Raw genomic sequence first — 15,252 nt, forward strand, 5'->3', positions numbered from 1 at the left:
AGTGCTACATGCTGATGATAACCATCACCCCCATCAGAGGCCTGGGGGTCTGGTTTGTGTCAAGGGATACAGATTAGATGTGCACAGGCGATTTATAATACATTATGCACGCACCATTGCTAGGGTTGCACTGTAGCAAGTCAGTGATGTACATTCGGAAGAGGAACGTGTAACCCTGACACACAACAGCAGCAGGTTTCAATCCTCTCTCTCCTCCAAATTTGCCTGATAGGGCTCTAGCTCCACACTATTGGTATTTTATTCTCCAGAAAATGTTTTTGTTGGTCGTATTCCTTCTGGTTTCTCATTTCTCAACCACTGCAACCACCGGTGTCCCACCAAGCACGTAGCCTGTCTTCCTAGCGTTTTAAAGTATCTACAAACCTGGTGTCAGCCATGCAAACGCAGGCCCTCGTATGTACACTGGATGTGGATCAAACCAAGGTCTCGCATGCTAACCACCAAGAGTGTTCACAGATGTTATCCCACTGTCATTATGGTCTTAGGGAGAAATATCAGACGCTTAGTTTTCTCCTGGCCAAAATACTCAACCCAAAATGGTATTAAAAAAACTACTGCTATTGTGTGCACCACTCAACTGTGGCACTACAGAAGAATTCAAGACATCCATTTTTTAATTGTTCATAACTTTGCTAAACTATTTACTTGAGTTTTGAAGTTCTCTATGCTTTGTTTCAGGCCAGAGGCAAGCACTCTTTGCTTTTAACTTAAAGAAATGTGGTCTGAGAGTTTTGGGGTGACATTTGCAGCAGAGCAGTATATTTCTGTCCTACGTTAAATCTAATTCACCACTGAAAAAGTAAGTGGAATTGACAGAAGGCATGGAGACAAAGTACTTCAAAGCATTCCTCTAGATTTTAAAGAAAGATTAAAAAAAAAAAGACTGATAGCATAGAGAGAGTAAAAATGCAAAGATTAACAGCCAAAGCACAATCTGAAAATATTGAAAACAGACGCCTTGTGTTAAAACAAAGGCACAGCACTCCACTAAAAGCAACCGCTCAGCAATTGCTGTTGACTAAAACAATAAAACTTAAAAAACAGAAAGGCACATCGACATGCAGAATTGTTTTCTAAAGTACTGCACAAAATAAACATACAACTACTTTTTACATCAATTCTTGCCAGGGCCTCCAAACACACAGAAGTAAACATCAGGCTCGCCAATCACGCTACTAGCACGCTCCCATTGGAGTAGAGAGAGCATCCACCATGACCTGCAGCCCTGCCACTCCTGCCCTGCTCCCAGGCCGCAGGCACACCGCTGTTGAAATGCCATTTTGCACATACACGAGTGAAGATGGGGCAGGCCCCAGGTCCGCTGGGTCTTGTGTCAGGGATGTTACACACTTCTAGTGAAGCATAGACAGAAAGCATATACTTGAAACATAAATACAACTAAATTACTTTTATTTTTTTTTTCTTTTTAAATATGATTATGAAAGGAAGAGAAAAGGAACATGTAATGTCTTAACCAAGGTCATTACAAGTCACTTGAGCAATATGAAGTAGGGAACTATGGTTGCTGGACTTGGAGGCTATGAGAAGCACCTGGGAGACAGCAATAGTTAAAGAAATACAGGCAAGAGTAAGCATAGAGATGAAAGCAACACAGAATAAGACTTAATCCAGAAATCAAAGAATAGACAGTAAGATTTTTACAGGAAGAGAACACCATAAAAGAGATTAGCAGCATATTTTAGAAAAAAAAAAAAAAAAGGTAAATCACAGCCCACCATATTTCTGTACTTAAATATTTCTTTTTTTCTTAAACACTGAATTATGGGTATACTGGAGAAACATTCAGTACAAGAATTCTCTTCTGTTTATGCATGCTGAAAATTTTACCATAAAAGATTACCTCAACTTTAATACAACTTTTGAAAGAATCGGTTCAAAAACCTCCAGAAGATTGAGAATAAATACAAATTTCTGGAGAAAAAGGAGACCCAAAACCCCAGGAGAAGTTATATTTGCTATTCAAAATGAAAGGCTGGTGCACCGATACTTTTAAGTGAATAATACTTTTTCTAAAATATTATGTTATTATTTCTGCAAGTTATATCTTTCAAAATAATTAACATATAGGTAATCAGTGAGTATTTTTCTAAACTTTGGATTATAACTTATGGCAGAGATTTAAGTTTAAGAAACTCAAGCTAAGTGAAGTTTTTTGGGGGAACCTAACTGAAGAGATATCTGACTCCATACATGTATAATTGTCTGATGAAGCACTGTTAAGATCCTAAAAATAAATAAATAAAAACTCTAAAGTTAGGTCTGAGCACTCATAAGCCGTATTTATGTTTTGCACTAGTATTGATGTGGGTAATACTGATGTACTTATCCCTCCCACAAACATAATCCATTTTGTGTTCCAAGATTAAATTTAGGCCTATAATCCTGATTTATTTGGCATGCTAATAAAAACTGATATATCCCACAGTAAATAAGGTATGGCTGTGTTCTCAGAAGGTACCGTGGAGTATACGATGAGTCCTGCCTGCAATCGCTTTCGGATAAAGAAAATTGAACGGGCCTCAAACGTGGAAGAAAGCAACGACACATTCTGCCTCCAATGGAACCTTCACCCATCCACATACAAATAGTACATTGCTAATTGCAGTTCTTTTAAAGATCATTCATATAAAGTAAAACACTGTACATTTAAGTGTTTTTTAATTCAGTTATTTTCTATCCATTTAGATGGAAAATCCACTTAGATTTGCCTTAAAGGTTAAGCTACAGTTTACTCAGAGAAGATGTCTTGCCACGAGTTTTTGGTTTTTGCATTATTCATTTGCAACACCATTTGGTAAGTACTGGTTATGCAACGAAAACAAAAAAAACTCCAGGCCAACCCCTTTAATGCACAAGAAGTGAAGGAGACAGTTGTGCAGGCTGAATGAAAGAACTGAATTTCACTGGCTGCTTTCAGAGCTGGCATAATTGGAATGAGCTGAGGGGCAGATGGCTGTCCTCTCAGATACAGATACCAAGTATGCCAAATCAACCTGGAAAAAAGGGGGAAAAAAAAGAAAGAAAAGAACAAGGAGAAATGCCTCAGTCTTCAACCCTGCCTTACAAACGCAAGCAATCTAATAAGACATGCTGAAAGAACCAAAAGGCACCCAACACAACTGACAGAAACAGAGAAAACACTAAATCTGGACATGAAGGATGCTTGTAACTGTGCTTTAGTGCATTTACTTAACCAAAAAGTGCAAAGTGATTGTTAGCAGGTCTGTTCAAAGGAAAATAGAAACAAAGGGTAAGAAAAGAAAAAAGTTTTATTTTATCCCCAAAGGGCGTTTAAAAATTGCTATCCTAACCAGCTGACAATGCCTTCAGGGACTCAGCACAGAGCCCCGAGTCAAAACACAATATCCATCTGATACTCCCTCAGCTCAAGTCCTGCCTAAAGATTACAAGATACAGTTCAAAACTTTATTCCAGAAACTTTAGAAAAGCTGAAATTCTACTTCAAGGTATTAACAGTAAATAAAAAGCCTCTGTAAAATACATTATCAAATATCCGAGTTTTGACAGCACCCTTGCATATTCACTTTTTATTCCAATTTTACAGCTTTTAAGCAATGCTCAAACAGATAACCAAGTCATCTCAAATTCCAGATACAAGGAATCGTCTTTGATGGAAATACAATGTGTTCAACAACAATTTGCTGCATGTCTGTGTCAGGAAAGACTTTTCCCGCAAAGTCCCCCAGCTTCAAACTGACTTCACACATTTGGTTTTACACTCCAGTGAATAAATTGTTTCTATTTCATCCCCTCCAGAAGAGAAAAATGCTATGAAGTGAAACTTAAAATATAAGTGCATGACAGGATTTTTATTTCTGCATGTGTGCTCATTTTCTGGGTTAAAATATGCTATATTAATCAAATGACAAAACTTGAAGGTGAAAGTTCAGATTAAATAAGATTACAACTCATCACCTCCATCAAACCCAGCTTTGAAAGGCAGTACTGCATCTGCCTTATCCCCAGGCTGGATGCTCCTGGCCTTACAGCAGAGGCAAAGTTTCACGCTTGCCACACAGCACACAACATCTAAGCCCTTAAACTTTCTCAGGATGCTGGGTTTCAGCTAATGTGCTGAGCTGTCACTCAAGATATGCAAGGCACAGGGGTGCATCTGCGCCAGATTTGATAAGGCTTTTGAGAGCGCTCTATGTTTATTCCCAATTTCTTTGCATTTCAGATCAACAGTTTCACCGCAACGTCAGGATCAGGAATATATTTGAGCCAGCAGCTTGTGTGCAAACCTCTTCAAATAGGAAAGGTAAACCATGTGAAGACATAACGTGAAAAAAACACAGTTTCACAGAACACACAGTCAAAAAATACTAGTATTTTTTACTCCATTAGAGCAGAATGAATATATAGCATACACTACCAGGACACAGTAACAAGACATCCCTTTTAATAGAATAGGATTCCTCCTCTAAGCCTACTTTATAGTCTTTACAGGTACTACAGAGCCAGCTCAGAAAAAAAAAAATAAAAAAATGCTCTTAAATCATGCCAGTTTTAGCTTATGCTCACCAAGGAGGCAGGAAAGGAAAACCTACACTGCACAGTTGCCATCAATCTAGTTACATATTAACAGCTAGTAAAAGGAAAAGCATGAAATTCTGCTAATGAACACCAAATTATGAGGTTGCTTAATTCTAACAGAAGCCTCCAGAGCACCATATTTTTAGAAGTCTGCCATGACAGCAGTAACTAAGCATACCCTCCAGGGCTTTGTAGCATGCCATTAAACATAATCCAGAAGGCTCTAATGAGTTACAGCATTAGAAGAGTATTCTCTGCTAGACATTTTAGGACTTACTAAATTCAGAATCATTTCAAGGCATCAACATTTTTTAAAATGCAAGATGCAAATAGGTGAGAAAAAAACCTGAACTGCTTCAAAGAAAAATTTATTAGCATCTTCCAGAAGACTGATTCAGGAAAGAAGCTTTACAGGATCAGCAGATGAATGAGCATAATGCAATCAACATATTATCTGTTTAGATGACGCAGATTCTCAGGCACTTGCTTTTAGGATACTTCTTACTGCTACAACGCCCACTGGATAGTACAAAGAAGCAAGACAGACACCATACCAGCTCCACAGCTGTACGTTTCTTTATGTATCTAGTCCTTTATTTCAAAGGAAATGTATAGGTCTGTAAAAGCCTGAAGGCTGAAAATAGGGAAAAATCACTAATTGCCTCTGTTGGGAGGATCATCACTACCCATAAAAAAAAAAAAAAAAAAAAAAAAAAAAACAGAAGGACAAAAAAAAAAAAAGAGTCCCGATGGCTGGGACTGATGATTGTCAAAATGGCCAGGCCAATACAAAAAGAACAATAAATTAGCAAGTAGAATCCTAAATCCCCTCAAATACAAGGGGAAAAAGGGAAGCCCAGCATGGATATTGAAAGACTACCATAACTGCTTAATCGACACATTGGGATCCTGCGTATGTTTTATAATGGGCATTAAATAGAGAACTCTTTAACAATTAGACTTTAATTTTTCCTGGAAAGGGACAAATTAGTATGCTTTCCACAACAGAATAAAACAAAATTATAAGCACACATATAAGAGAAAGATGTCTAAATGAATCATTCCTAATATAACTTGCACACATTAGTTGCAAAACTACTGACGTAAATCTCTGGTTTTAAAGGACAATTCCTCAGTATGCTATCCTAACATTCATAAAAATCATACTAAAAGTACAGACCCAAGCTTTTCCAGAAGGTATTTCACCAAACTTCAAGGTAAAGCTATTTATCTTATTTATTTTATTACAGCTATTCAAGTAACATGACAAACTGATAAACAAAATGAACAGCCCTACAAAGGGCAGTGGGCCATGGATTCCAGAGGTGTTGCACATGTACATCTAGGGAGACCCTGCATTCAAAGCCGCTGACAGAGACTGAAAACCGAACGAGAGATCCAAGGGGCTCTGCTGAAGGCCGATATAGCGTGTACTGAGGATACCACTGAGAAGTGATGCAAAAAGCTTTCTTCTAGGTCTGACGGGCCAAGCCAAAATGCCAGCCACGGTACACGGGGCCTGGTTGTCAGCAGCATGACCTGAGCACCACGAGGCCATTCCTTCCCCCTCACGGGGCGTCCGCCATGCCCGCCGGGGCATCACCTCAGGTCAGCCAGCGCTGAGCGCCTGCAGCTACACGAAGCCAGAGCTGCGTGGCGGCACGCTGACATCCCCATCGCTTGGCTGGGGAAGGAGGAGGTTGCTCAGCCCAAAACAAGGTGGACAGCAGAGGTTTCTTTCACTTCAGCCAGTGGCCTCAGGCAGTCACAATCCAGCAAAGCTTCCATGCAGGAACCCAGTCACAATATTTGAGGAGGAAAAAGGTATTTGGCTAAAAAGGATAGATACAAACCAAACTAGCTGGTGGTTCAAACCCCAATTTTTCTGTGTGCATTCTGAACAAATAAGGTTCTCTCCTTTTAGCTAAATTGCCAAACATAATCCAGGAGGCCTCAAGCCAGATTACTCACCAATATGATTATTTTTTTCCATTAACTATTTTCAAACAATGTGCATTCCTAACAAAAGCACTTCCTAATATAGCATTCCCCAAGCATTTTTTAAAATGCATTAAATCCCCTATTTTCATATTTCAATGTTCCTAAATACAAACAATTTAGTACATGTGAAGTCACTATTTCAACATGTTCATTCCTGAAGAACTTTTTTTTTTTTTTTTAACTAACTGCCAAAAGTGAGTTAGGATATACTGACTTCTAAATTCTTCCCCAGGCTCAATAAATGAGTCATGGGAAGTGAAAATCCCTCCTCTTACCAACCCTAGGGCAGGGATTTGAGGAATGAAACATCAACTAATCTCTTCCATCTTAACTAACACTTGCCCAATGCAGTATTTAGTGGGAAGAAAAAGAGAAATTGCCAGAAACTCTCCCCAAGTCTGTGTTGATCATGTGTGTCTTGAACCAAGGTCATGGACCAGCATAGAAAGTCCATCCCATATTCCCCTCTGAAAAGATTTTCATTAATCTTTGTTACAGTAAAAGGTGATACCATCCTAGTCTCTGCCTCAGAAAAAACAGGAGCAATAACACAGTCATGTTGCATTTTGCCCTTGCAAAACCTAAGAACATAAAAGAAGAACCCACAAGAAAGCAACATTATGAGAAATAAATTGCAATGATTGACAATAAAATGGTGAAATAAACTGTTTTGAACTGAAGAGAGAAACGAACCATCATAAAACCAGACTGGGGAAAGGAAGTAAACTTCTTGTTTCCCCAAACTACTAAGTTACGGTATTTCCAGTACTGCCAATAGTTAACACTAACAACAGAAAGATCTCTGTTGAAGAACTTGGTCCCTTAAGCCCAGCAGTAAGTACTAAACCTGTCCTGGGCAGCTCAAGTAGAGAATTCCTCACTTTGTCTATTGTAGACAACATGCTGGAGAGATAGGATGCTCCTTACAGCTTCTGAGGGTTGTGGTTCACAGCCTGGTCCACCCTCAGGTGAAAAAAGACCTCAGTGTTAGCAGTTACTTTAATTAAGGCTTAACTCAAGCCACTATAAAGCAAAATGCAAGCAGGAATTAATTCACTTTATCTAAAACAGACAATAAAATTGCACAGGTATTAAAAAACACATAGATAATGAAAGAAGAAGAAATGAAACAAAATCTAAGCTGAATCTCTTTATACTAAGGTTACATCAGAAAGGTCTCTGTTTGCCTCACTCACTGATATGCTGTTTCCTTCCCAGTAAAAGTGCTGTTAGGGTTTTGCTGCATATGTGCCTTCTCATCTTCAGCAGGTAATGAATCCTTCGCAGTCATATCCATTCGGTAGGCAACACATCCAGCAGAACAACACACAAACCCAAGATGCAGTGTGTATGCGATATATTACCAACTCTCGACTGAGATGGAACGTGACTGTGAGTAACATGCCAGAGCTACTCATCTCCAATCTCCTCATTTTATGCATGCAATGAAATCAACAAAAGGCAGAAGAATCCTCACCAGAAGATGATCTTCCTGCTTACACTGCACAGGTCACATTCTTTGCTAGCTTAATAAAACCCCTGAGCTTCCAGTATTGCTAAGCCAAGAAAAAACAACTCATTTTGTCAAAACATAATTGAACATAAGTAATACAAAACTTCAGAAACTGACTGCCAGGAGAATATTGGTAAAGAATAAAACTGCATCCTTCCACCTTTTTTTACGGGAGGAAAAGAACCAACCCCTTGAGTAAAGCTTCCACAGTTCTCTCAACAGAGGTAGAGTTCCATTAAAGATTTCTCCACTTATAAACCTTGTTTAAACAATACTTCTCAATCCACACCCTCACTCTGGTTTCACAATCTCATAGCTGTACTGATGCCATAATAAACCAGACCTGCAGAACAATCTGATTTAACCAAAATGCAGATTCCACTGTCTTTTTCAACGGTTCAATTCCCAACTGCATAAGCATAACTGAGAGGTGAAGAACAAGCATCTGGCGGAAGGCATAAACCTTTAAGAGCAGCCATGCCACTGCACAGCAAATCAATCCAAAATCCATAGGGACCTACCAAGCAATTCTTACTCTGACCTACTGCAGAAAAAAAAAAAAAAATCAGCAGAAGCTACACAAAGCAAAGGTATTTGTGGTAATTGCTTTTCAGAAAAACAGGAAGAAGCCCAAAGAGTAACTCTGGTTTGAAGAACAGCACTAAGATTGTAATCCTAATGAAATCAGCACAGGATTTGCCATCTATGTCCCATTCAGGGGTTTGCAGCCTTATTCAAACACATGCCCTAGAAAAGCATGCTGAAAAACAAGGAAAAAAGAGCTATGCCAACAGAAACAACTTTAATTCAACCATTGTTTTTGAATGCCATATCTCTGCACAAGGAGATCACACCAAAGACGTAACAAATCCTTCCTGGAAAGAAAAACAAAACAAAACATAACAAAACCAAGGATATACACAACAACCATGAGGTGTAACTTTTAACACCCAGGCAAACATGGCATACTCTTTGTTAGGAGTAGTGAGTCAGACCTCTCTGCTACTGTCTCTCTGTTGAGGTGTGGCTCAATCATCACTAAAAAAACTGAACCAAAATTCTGTTTCAAGACTCCCCACAATCACGTACTCTGTCAGATGCAGTACGCTATGAGCTTTAGCTTTGTTAAATCATTATACAATAACTATGTCTGCAGTCAAAAGATGCTGTAGCAGGCCCGACTAGTCAAACATAGGCCCGGGCTCCACAAATTAACAGGAGAATTTGCATTATGAAGTAGCTTGTTCTGTTCCGTTCCTCCACATTATTTTCAGATGTCTTGGTTCAGCATGTGGAATCACCCTTTTCCCTCAGCTATTTACCCATGCCCTCAGCAAACAAAGGTACTGCCTCTAGGTTTAAAGCCTTAACTGTGGATGAACTAGACTGCTGGATTTTTAAACTTCTGCTTTAAGTAAAGCACTCCAATCCCAGCTTTTAACTGCTGAAGAAAGAGACCAACTGAAGCAGTTAAACAAGTGATCTGGACAAGAGGCAGAAAGAAAACACGTCTCACAGCACGCCACAAGCTGTGCATGGGAATGATCAAAGACAGGCAACGTGCAGCAGAAACTGTACAACAGCTTACTCCTTCCCTCTGCTTCACATGTTCCGACAGGACGTTTTGTGATACCTGGTGACTGGATTTTGAAACCCCTTCAGGAAACGTGTGTGTGTTCACATGAAGAATAACACAAACACTAAATACAGCCGAGTTAAGCCCACAGACAGTATCTGTTATCATCTTGTAAAAATGTTCTGAGAGCTATTCATTTGAAAGTGCCACCCCTCCACTGTGTCAACAGGGAAAGGTTTGGCTACTGGAAATTGTTTCCCCTGAAACACTGAAACGTTTCCATTCTCATCAAAAAAGCAAGGTAATGAATAAAAATATTTTTAAGGACTTACAACATGTTTTAAAGAAAATTCAGGAAGCCTATATATTAAAAGTAGGACTTGGGTTTGCAAATAGGGTCTGGTAACAAAACGTCTTCTTTCAACTGCAACAGTTTTAGTATTATGAAACTGTTTATATCAGCACAGTTATTTATAAACAGAAATAACCACAAAATAACATTACACTAACTGCATGACTATTATAATACCGTAACAATAGATGGTACTATGCTTAATAACGTAATAGTACATTTAAGGCGGCAAAACGTGTTCGTAGACAACCCCTGGATACTTTCAGTGGAACACTTTATGTTCATTCTGCAAGGCATTCAAAGGAAGATACTGATCATGGTATGCTAGAGGCTTTCTTGATCAATTATCTTGAAAATTCACAAAGGGACTGGGCCCAAGGGCAAAGACAAATGCCAGTTCCATCATTCAGCTACTTGGCTACAGTGTGTCACACAATCAAAACCCAAAAGAATCCGTGAGCAAACCATTGGCATTCAACAAGACTAGGGTGTTTGGTGAACAAGTACACAGAAGTTTATATCCATGATGCTAACAGGTCATCTGTGATGCTAAGAAAGGTACCCAAAATAGAGCAAGTCAGTGGCAGACCCTGAAATTAAAGTATCAATTCCAGTGACCCAAACAGTACCACAGCAGCTATCTCAAGCAGCACTCTTCAACTCATCCAAAGCACCTGCCTGGAAGGCTGTCACCACGCAGTTCCAGTTAGTGATGATCAGGAGTGCAGCCTTCCACAGTGCTTCCTCTTTCAGAGCCCTGAAGACATCACCAACTCACAAAAGCAACACAGATCTGTGAATGTGGTAAAAGGAGCCAAAAGTTCTGGCAAGTCTCATTTTTAACCTTAAAAACTGGAGTAGATGCACCAGGCATGTGACAGAGTACGGGTACTCCCCTCCCTCTGCCAAATCCACACAAGCAGACACACAAAACACCTTGGGATGCCTGCCTAGAGCATCCAGGCCAGTAATTAATCTACCCTTTCCCCAGGGCAAGTGGAAATGACCTTATGTTGGTTAAAAGAGAGCAGTGGAATGGACTCTTCCAGTTAAATCATGAAAGATTTACAAACAGTGACAGCATCGCCAGGGACAGCTGACAAGGTTACCTCTCAGCTGTTCTTACTACACTCTGTGCATAAAGAAGGAACTTCAGCTACCAAATAACTGCGTTGATCAGACTTTTTACTTTTATCTTGGTGAAAAGACTTCAGATTCACAAAATACTTTTTCAATTCATGTTGGGGAAAAAAGCATGTTTTTATACATTTAATTTGCAGCACTAACAAAATAGCTGAAGTTGACATACAATAGCAATGATGACACCAGAGCTATGCCTGAAGAAAAGTGTGTGTAAAAATTTCCAGATGCTACAAATAATTTTCTATTAATTCAGCTAATTCTTTGATGAATGAACATAACCCTATATAAGCATGGGAAAAGCTGGCAGGGTTGTTGTGCAGACAATAAAGACCATAAAACTAGTTTATTGAACTTGTTATCATTTACTCCAGTTGCAAACAAACTGATGAATAGATGCTTTCCCGCTCCAATTAGGAGAAGCAAGAAAGACACTTCCTAAAAACTAGTAAAGCCAGATCAAAAGAACAGCAGCGTTGCAACAAAAGATGCCTTGCTCTTCTGCAGGAGATCACGAGTGAGCAATTTGTTCTTCTCTCCTAATAAAAGTGCAGTACTGGATTATAAAAGTGCACACTAATTAAGCTATCAATAAGAACAGATGTGAATGAACAACGGCCCTAAGTAGAAACCACATGGATTTGGGATATCCATTTCAGACCTCTCCTGGCTTTCAGAACATTACCACATGGTGGCCTGTGCTATATAAGACACATAAAAGCATATGTTGCCTAATTATTTAAAGGAAGTCCTTAAATGATGTTTTCCATCACAAATGTTTTCACCAGCAAGTGGCAAAAAGTCTTCTCAAGCTCCAGCAAGATTGGCTTCCAAGACTTTTCTGGGGGCGCTGTCAAGATAACGAGAAAGAATCTCCTATCCTGACTGCCAAATGATTCCCACAGGAAACTAGGGGTATGTGTGTGGGGGTGTGTGTGCATGAGAGCAAGTGAGAGGATCAAGAGGGTGTAAGAATAAATTCTGGTTACCAGGTACTTTCCTTAAAACCGATTTACCTGAGACTGCAGTTCTTCTAACTTGCGCTTCCTGGCATGAAGAGCTTTACTTGGAAAAGCCCAAAAATAATTGGAAGTTCCAATTCTGTCAGTGTCCACCATGCCATCGTCAACTAGGCTTTGCAGAATCTCTTTCACTGACATTGAAGCTAAGAAAAACAAAAATATCACATTAGAACTGCATAGCACCGCCACAGAACCACGGAGAATTATTAATACAGTTAGACACCATCTACAGTCATCTGTATGAATAATTTACTATAATGTCAGCTAGCTGGAAGGTTCCAAGAGGACACCATGCTTGATGCTTCACTTCAAAGAACGAATCCCTTTGAAATCAGCGGTTTCAACATAAAGGCTGCTATTCAATGCAGTCTGCTACCAGATGTTTGTAAACTGCTCACAGCTATCACAAAATATACATCCTTATTGCAGTACAATAGCGTGACAAACGCGTGAGGGGGCATTTGAAAAGTTGTCTTGCAATCTTAATTATAACATGGATTAATTTATAATTTCTTGATTAGGACCGTGATTACATCTCACTTTAAAATGCTTACCAAAGCATTAAACAGCAGTAGAGGCACTAAACCCACCTGCATACAGGCTCAGGAGTGACAGATTTTGCATTTGATTTTAATCAGTTCCAATACAGAAAGTTGTTGTAACGTTATATACGTGCAGGAATTGTTCATTCTGTAGCAAATGTGGGGTACAACTCACCAATTTAAGAATTATTCTAGGGAACTAGTTACCATCATCCACAAGTGCTGCAAATACTTCAAGCTAATTCGTAGTTTTCAGCGTCTGACTTTCAGTTTCAAGTCTAACAGGGACTTTCAATGGACTAAGGTTTTGTTTTGGTTTGTTTGGAGGTAGCTGTGGCATCTCAGTAATCTCTAATTTTGGCACTATCATCCAATATAAGTGACGCAAACATTAGCAAATAATGACAGGAAAATTCTGTTGATGTTACTCCTGCAGCCCTGCCATTGACCACTGTCTGCTTTTCCAGATATTTTTCCCATTGTTATTAAAATAACAAGCCTACGACCAGAATCAGGAAAAATTACACTATTTGACCTGTCCCAAAAATAATCAATGGCTCGAGAGAAAAAACCTTTGTAAATACTTACTAATCCCTTTTTCTTTTGGAGCAATCTTCTCTATATCCTTCAACTGGAACACATCTTTCTGTGCAAAACACAAAAGATACTTCAGCTACAAATGACAGCACCATCTAAGCCTGTATGGTTTTTACACTAAATCAATGCCAACAAAAGCAAGCAGGAAATACACTGAATGTTTATCTTTTGCTAGGGAAATGTGATGTATATCCCTCAATAGAATTAAGGCATTCTGAGAAATTTAAACAAAAAAAAAAAAAAAAAAAAAGACTATTGCTGTCTCTAGAGTAACAAAAAAAAAAAAGAAAAAAAGAAAAAATGAAAGAAACAAAAAGAAAAAAAAAAAGAAAAAGAAAAGAACGAGATTTTTTTTCTTTGTTCCAAAAGAGTCACCAAATTTTGCCTAAAATTAGAGTGAAAACCCCTTTGAGGGCACAGAGTCAGGTTTAGTCTATCTGTACCAGATGCACTGCACTGCATTGCTGAAGTACTCAAAGGTGACAGTAAATGTTTTAATAACATCATGCTGTACATATCCCACCAGTATACCCATAGGTCTGCTTTTCGGATCTCCAGGTTTCTTCTCCCCAGTGACCTTTCAGGCCTGCTCTGATCTCTTATAACACTGAGATTTCTCTCGCCTCTCAAAATCAGCAAGATCCTTCCTAATCTCTCACTGTTGTTCTTATGGTAACAGACAAAACACAAGAAGATTTGGCCCCAAGAAAGATGAGCACGTTGAGCATTTAACAATACCTGTGTATCTTAATACCACTGCTCCGTCAGGGGACCAGCCACCTGATCCAAAGTTACACAGATCCAGCTCCATCCCAGTAATTTATACAACAACACAGGGCATCAATGAAAAGCAGATGTATACACACAATTCATCTACAATTAACCTCCTTTTAGGGCCTATCTTCCCACTGAATGTAAATGCAGGACAATTACAAGAAAGTGACTTACTGTTTCAAAAAAGATCTCCATCATGCGAGCTCTCTTCTCCTCAACACTCAGCCCTTTTTTCTTGGACTAAAGCGGGAGAGAAAAAAAAAAAAAAAAAAAAGAAACATTCTTCCATCTGCATAAATAACATTTGCTCAGAATTCCTACCTATGTACCTCTAAGGTATATTTGCCATCCTTTTAAATACCTTACCACTAACCTTTCACAAGGAATCGTTACACCAAGCTGACCCACCTGCAATGTATTAAAGTGCTGGAGCTGAACTGTGAGTTAGGAGCTCACCTTTCATGCAACCTACTCAAGCTCAAGCCTCGAGGTTTCCTGGCATAGCCAAACAGTTTGTTATTTTCTTTGAATGTGATTAAACGTGTATTTATGTCTATTCTCAGTAACTTCCCCAAACGTTTAATAGCTCTTACAAAGATAAGAATGATTGTCTCTTGCTTTTTGTGTTTATAATATTTAATCTTGAGCAATGTAAACACTAATGTGAAAAGGGATAAAGTGCATTTTCAGGTACTAGGCCTTCAGATTTCCCACTCAGCTTCCTAATTTCAAGGTCACGCTTTGAAAGCTGTTTTTCTTTCACTTCTTCTCTCTGTAGCTGTGCGACCCAGCTGTATAGAACACGGACTGAAGTACAACCAAAGGGCAGAAACACTAGGACATGGTAACGCTGGCATACAGCCTCCCACAAACAGCCAGGATTTGCTTTCACTAGCTGCATTTTCTATAGTTTTACAACGCATTATTCGTGTTTCCCCGAGCCCCCCCTCCGCACGGCCGCCCTCCGGCAGGCAGCGGCCGTTACCCGCCGCAACGGAACGGCCCCTGCCCGCCCCGCGCCCCTCAGCGGCCCCCGCCCCGCTAACGGCGCCGCGGGGTGAGGAGGAGGAGGAGGAGGAAGGCGGCCCCCGCTTACCATGGCCGCCTCCGGGCTGTGTTTGATTTGGGCGCCAGGG

General features: G+C 39.6%; 1 protein-coding gene across 1 annotated transcript in view; it reads right to left on the reverse strand.

Moving 5' to 3' along the window:
* Positions 1-15,252, reverse strand: part of MND1 (meiotic nuclear divisions 1) — a 38,591-nt gene extending 23,339 nt beyond the window's left edge. The window contains exons 1-4 of the mRNA XM_032187040.1: positions 15,213-15,252; positions 14,291-14,356; positions 13,334-13,391; positions 12,198-12,346 (exon numbers count right to left, since the gene is read on the reverse strand). Coding sequence (XP_032042931.1) covers positions 12,198-12,346; positions 13,334-13,391; positions 14,291-14,356; positions 15,213-15,215 — 276 coding nt within the window. The 5' untranslated portion in view covers positions 15,216-15,252. The remainder of the gene's footprint in view (positions 1-12,197; positions 12,347-13,333; positions 13,392-14,290; positions 14,357-15,212) is intronic.

Source organism: Aythya fuligula, chromosome 4 (assembly GCF_009819795.1).
Source record: "Aythya fuligula isolate bAytFul2 chromosome 4, bAytFul2.pri, whole genome shotgun sequence".
In the NCBI taxonomy this organism is placed as follows: domain Eukaryota; kingdom Metazoa; phylum Chordata; class Aves; order Anseriformes; family Anatidae; genus Aythya; species Aythya fuligula.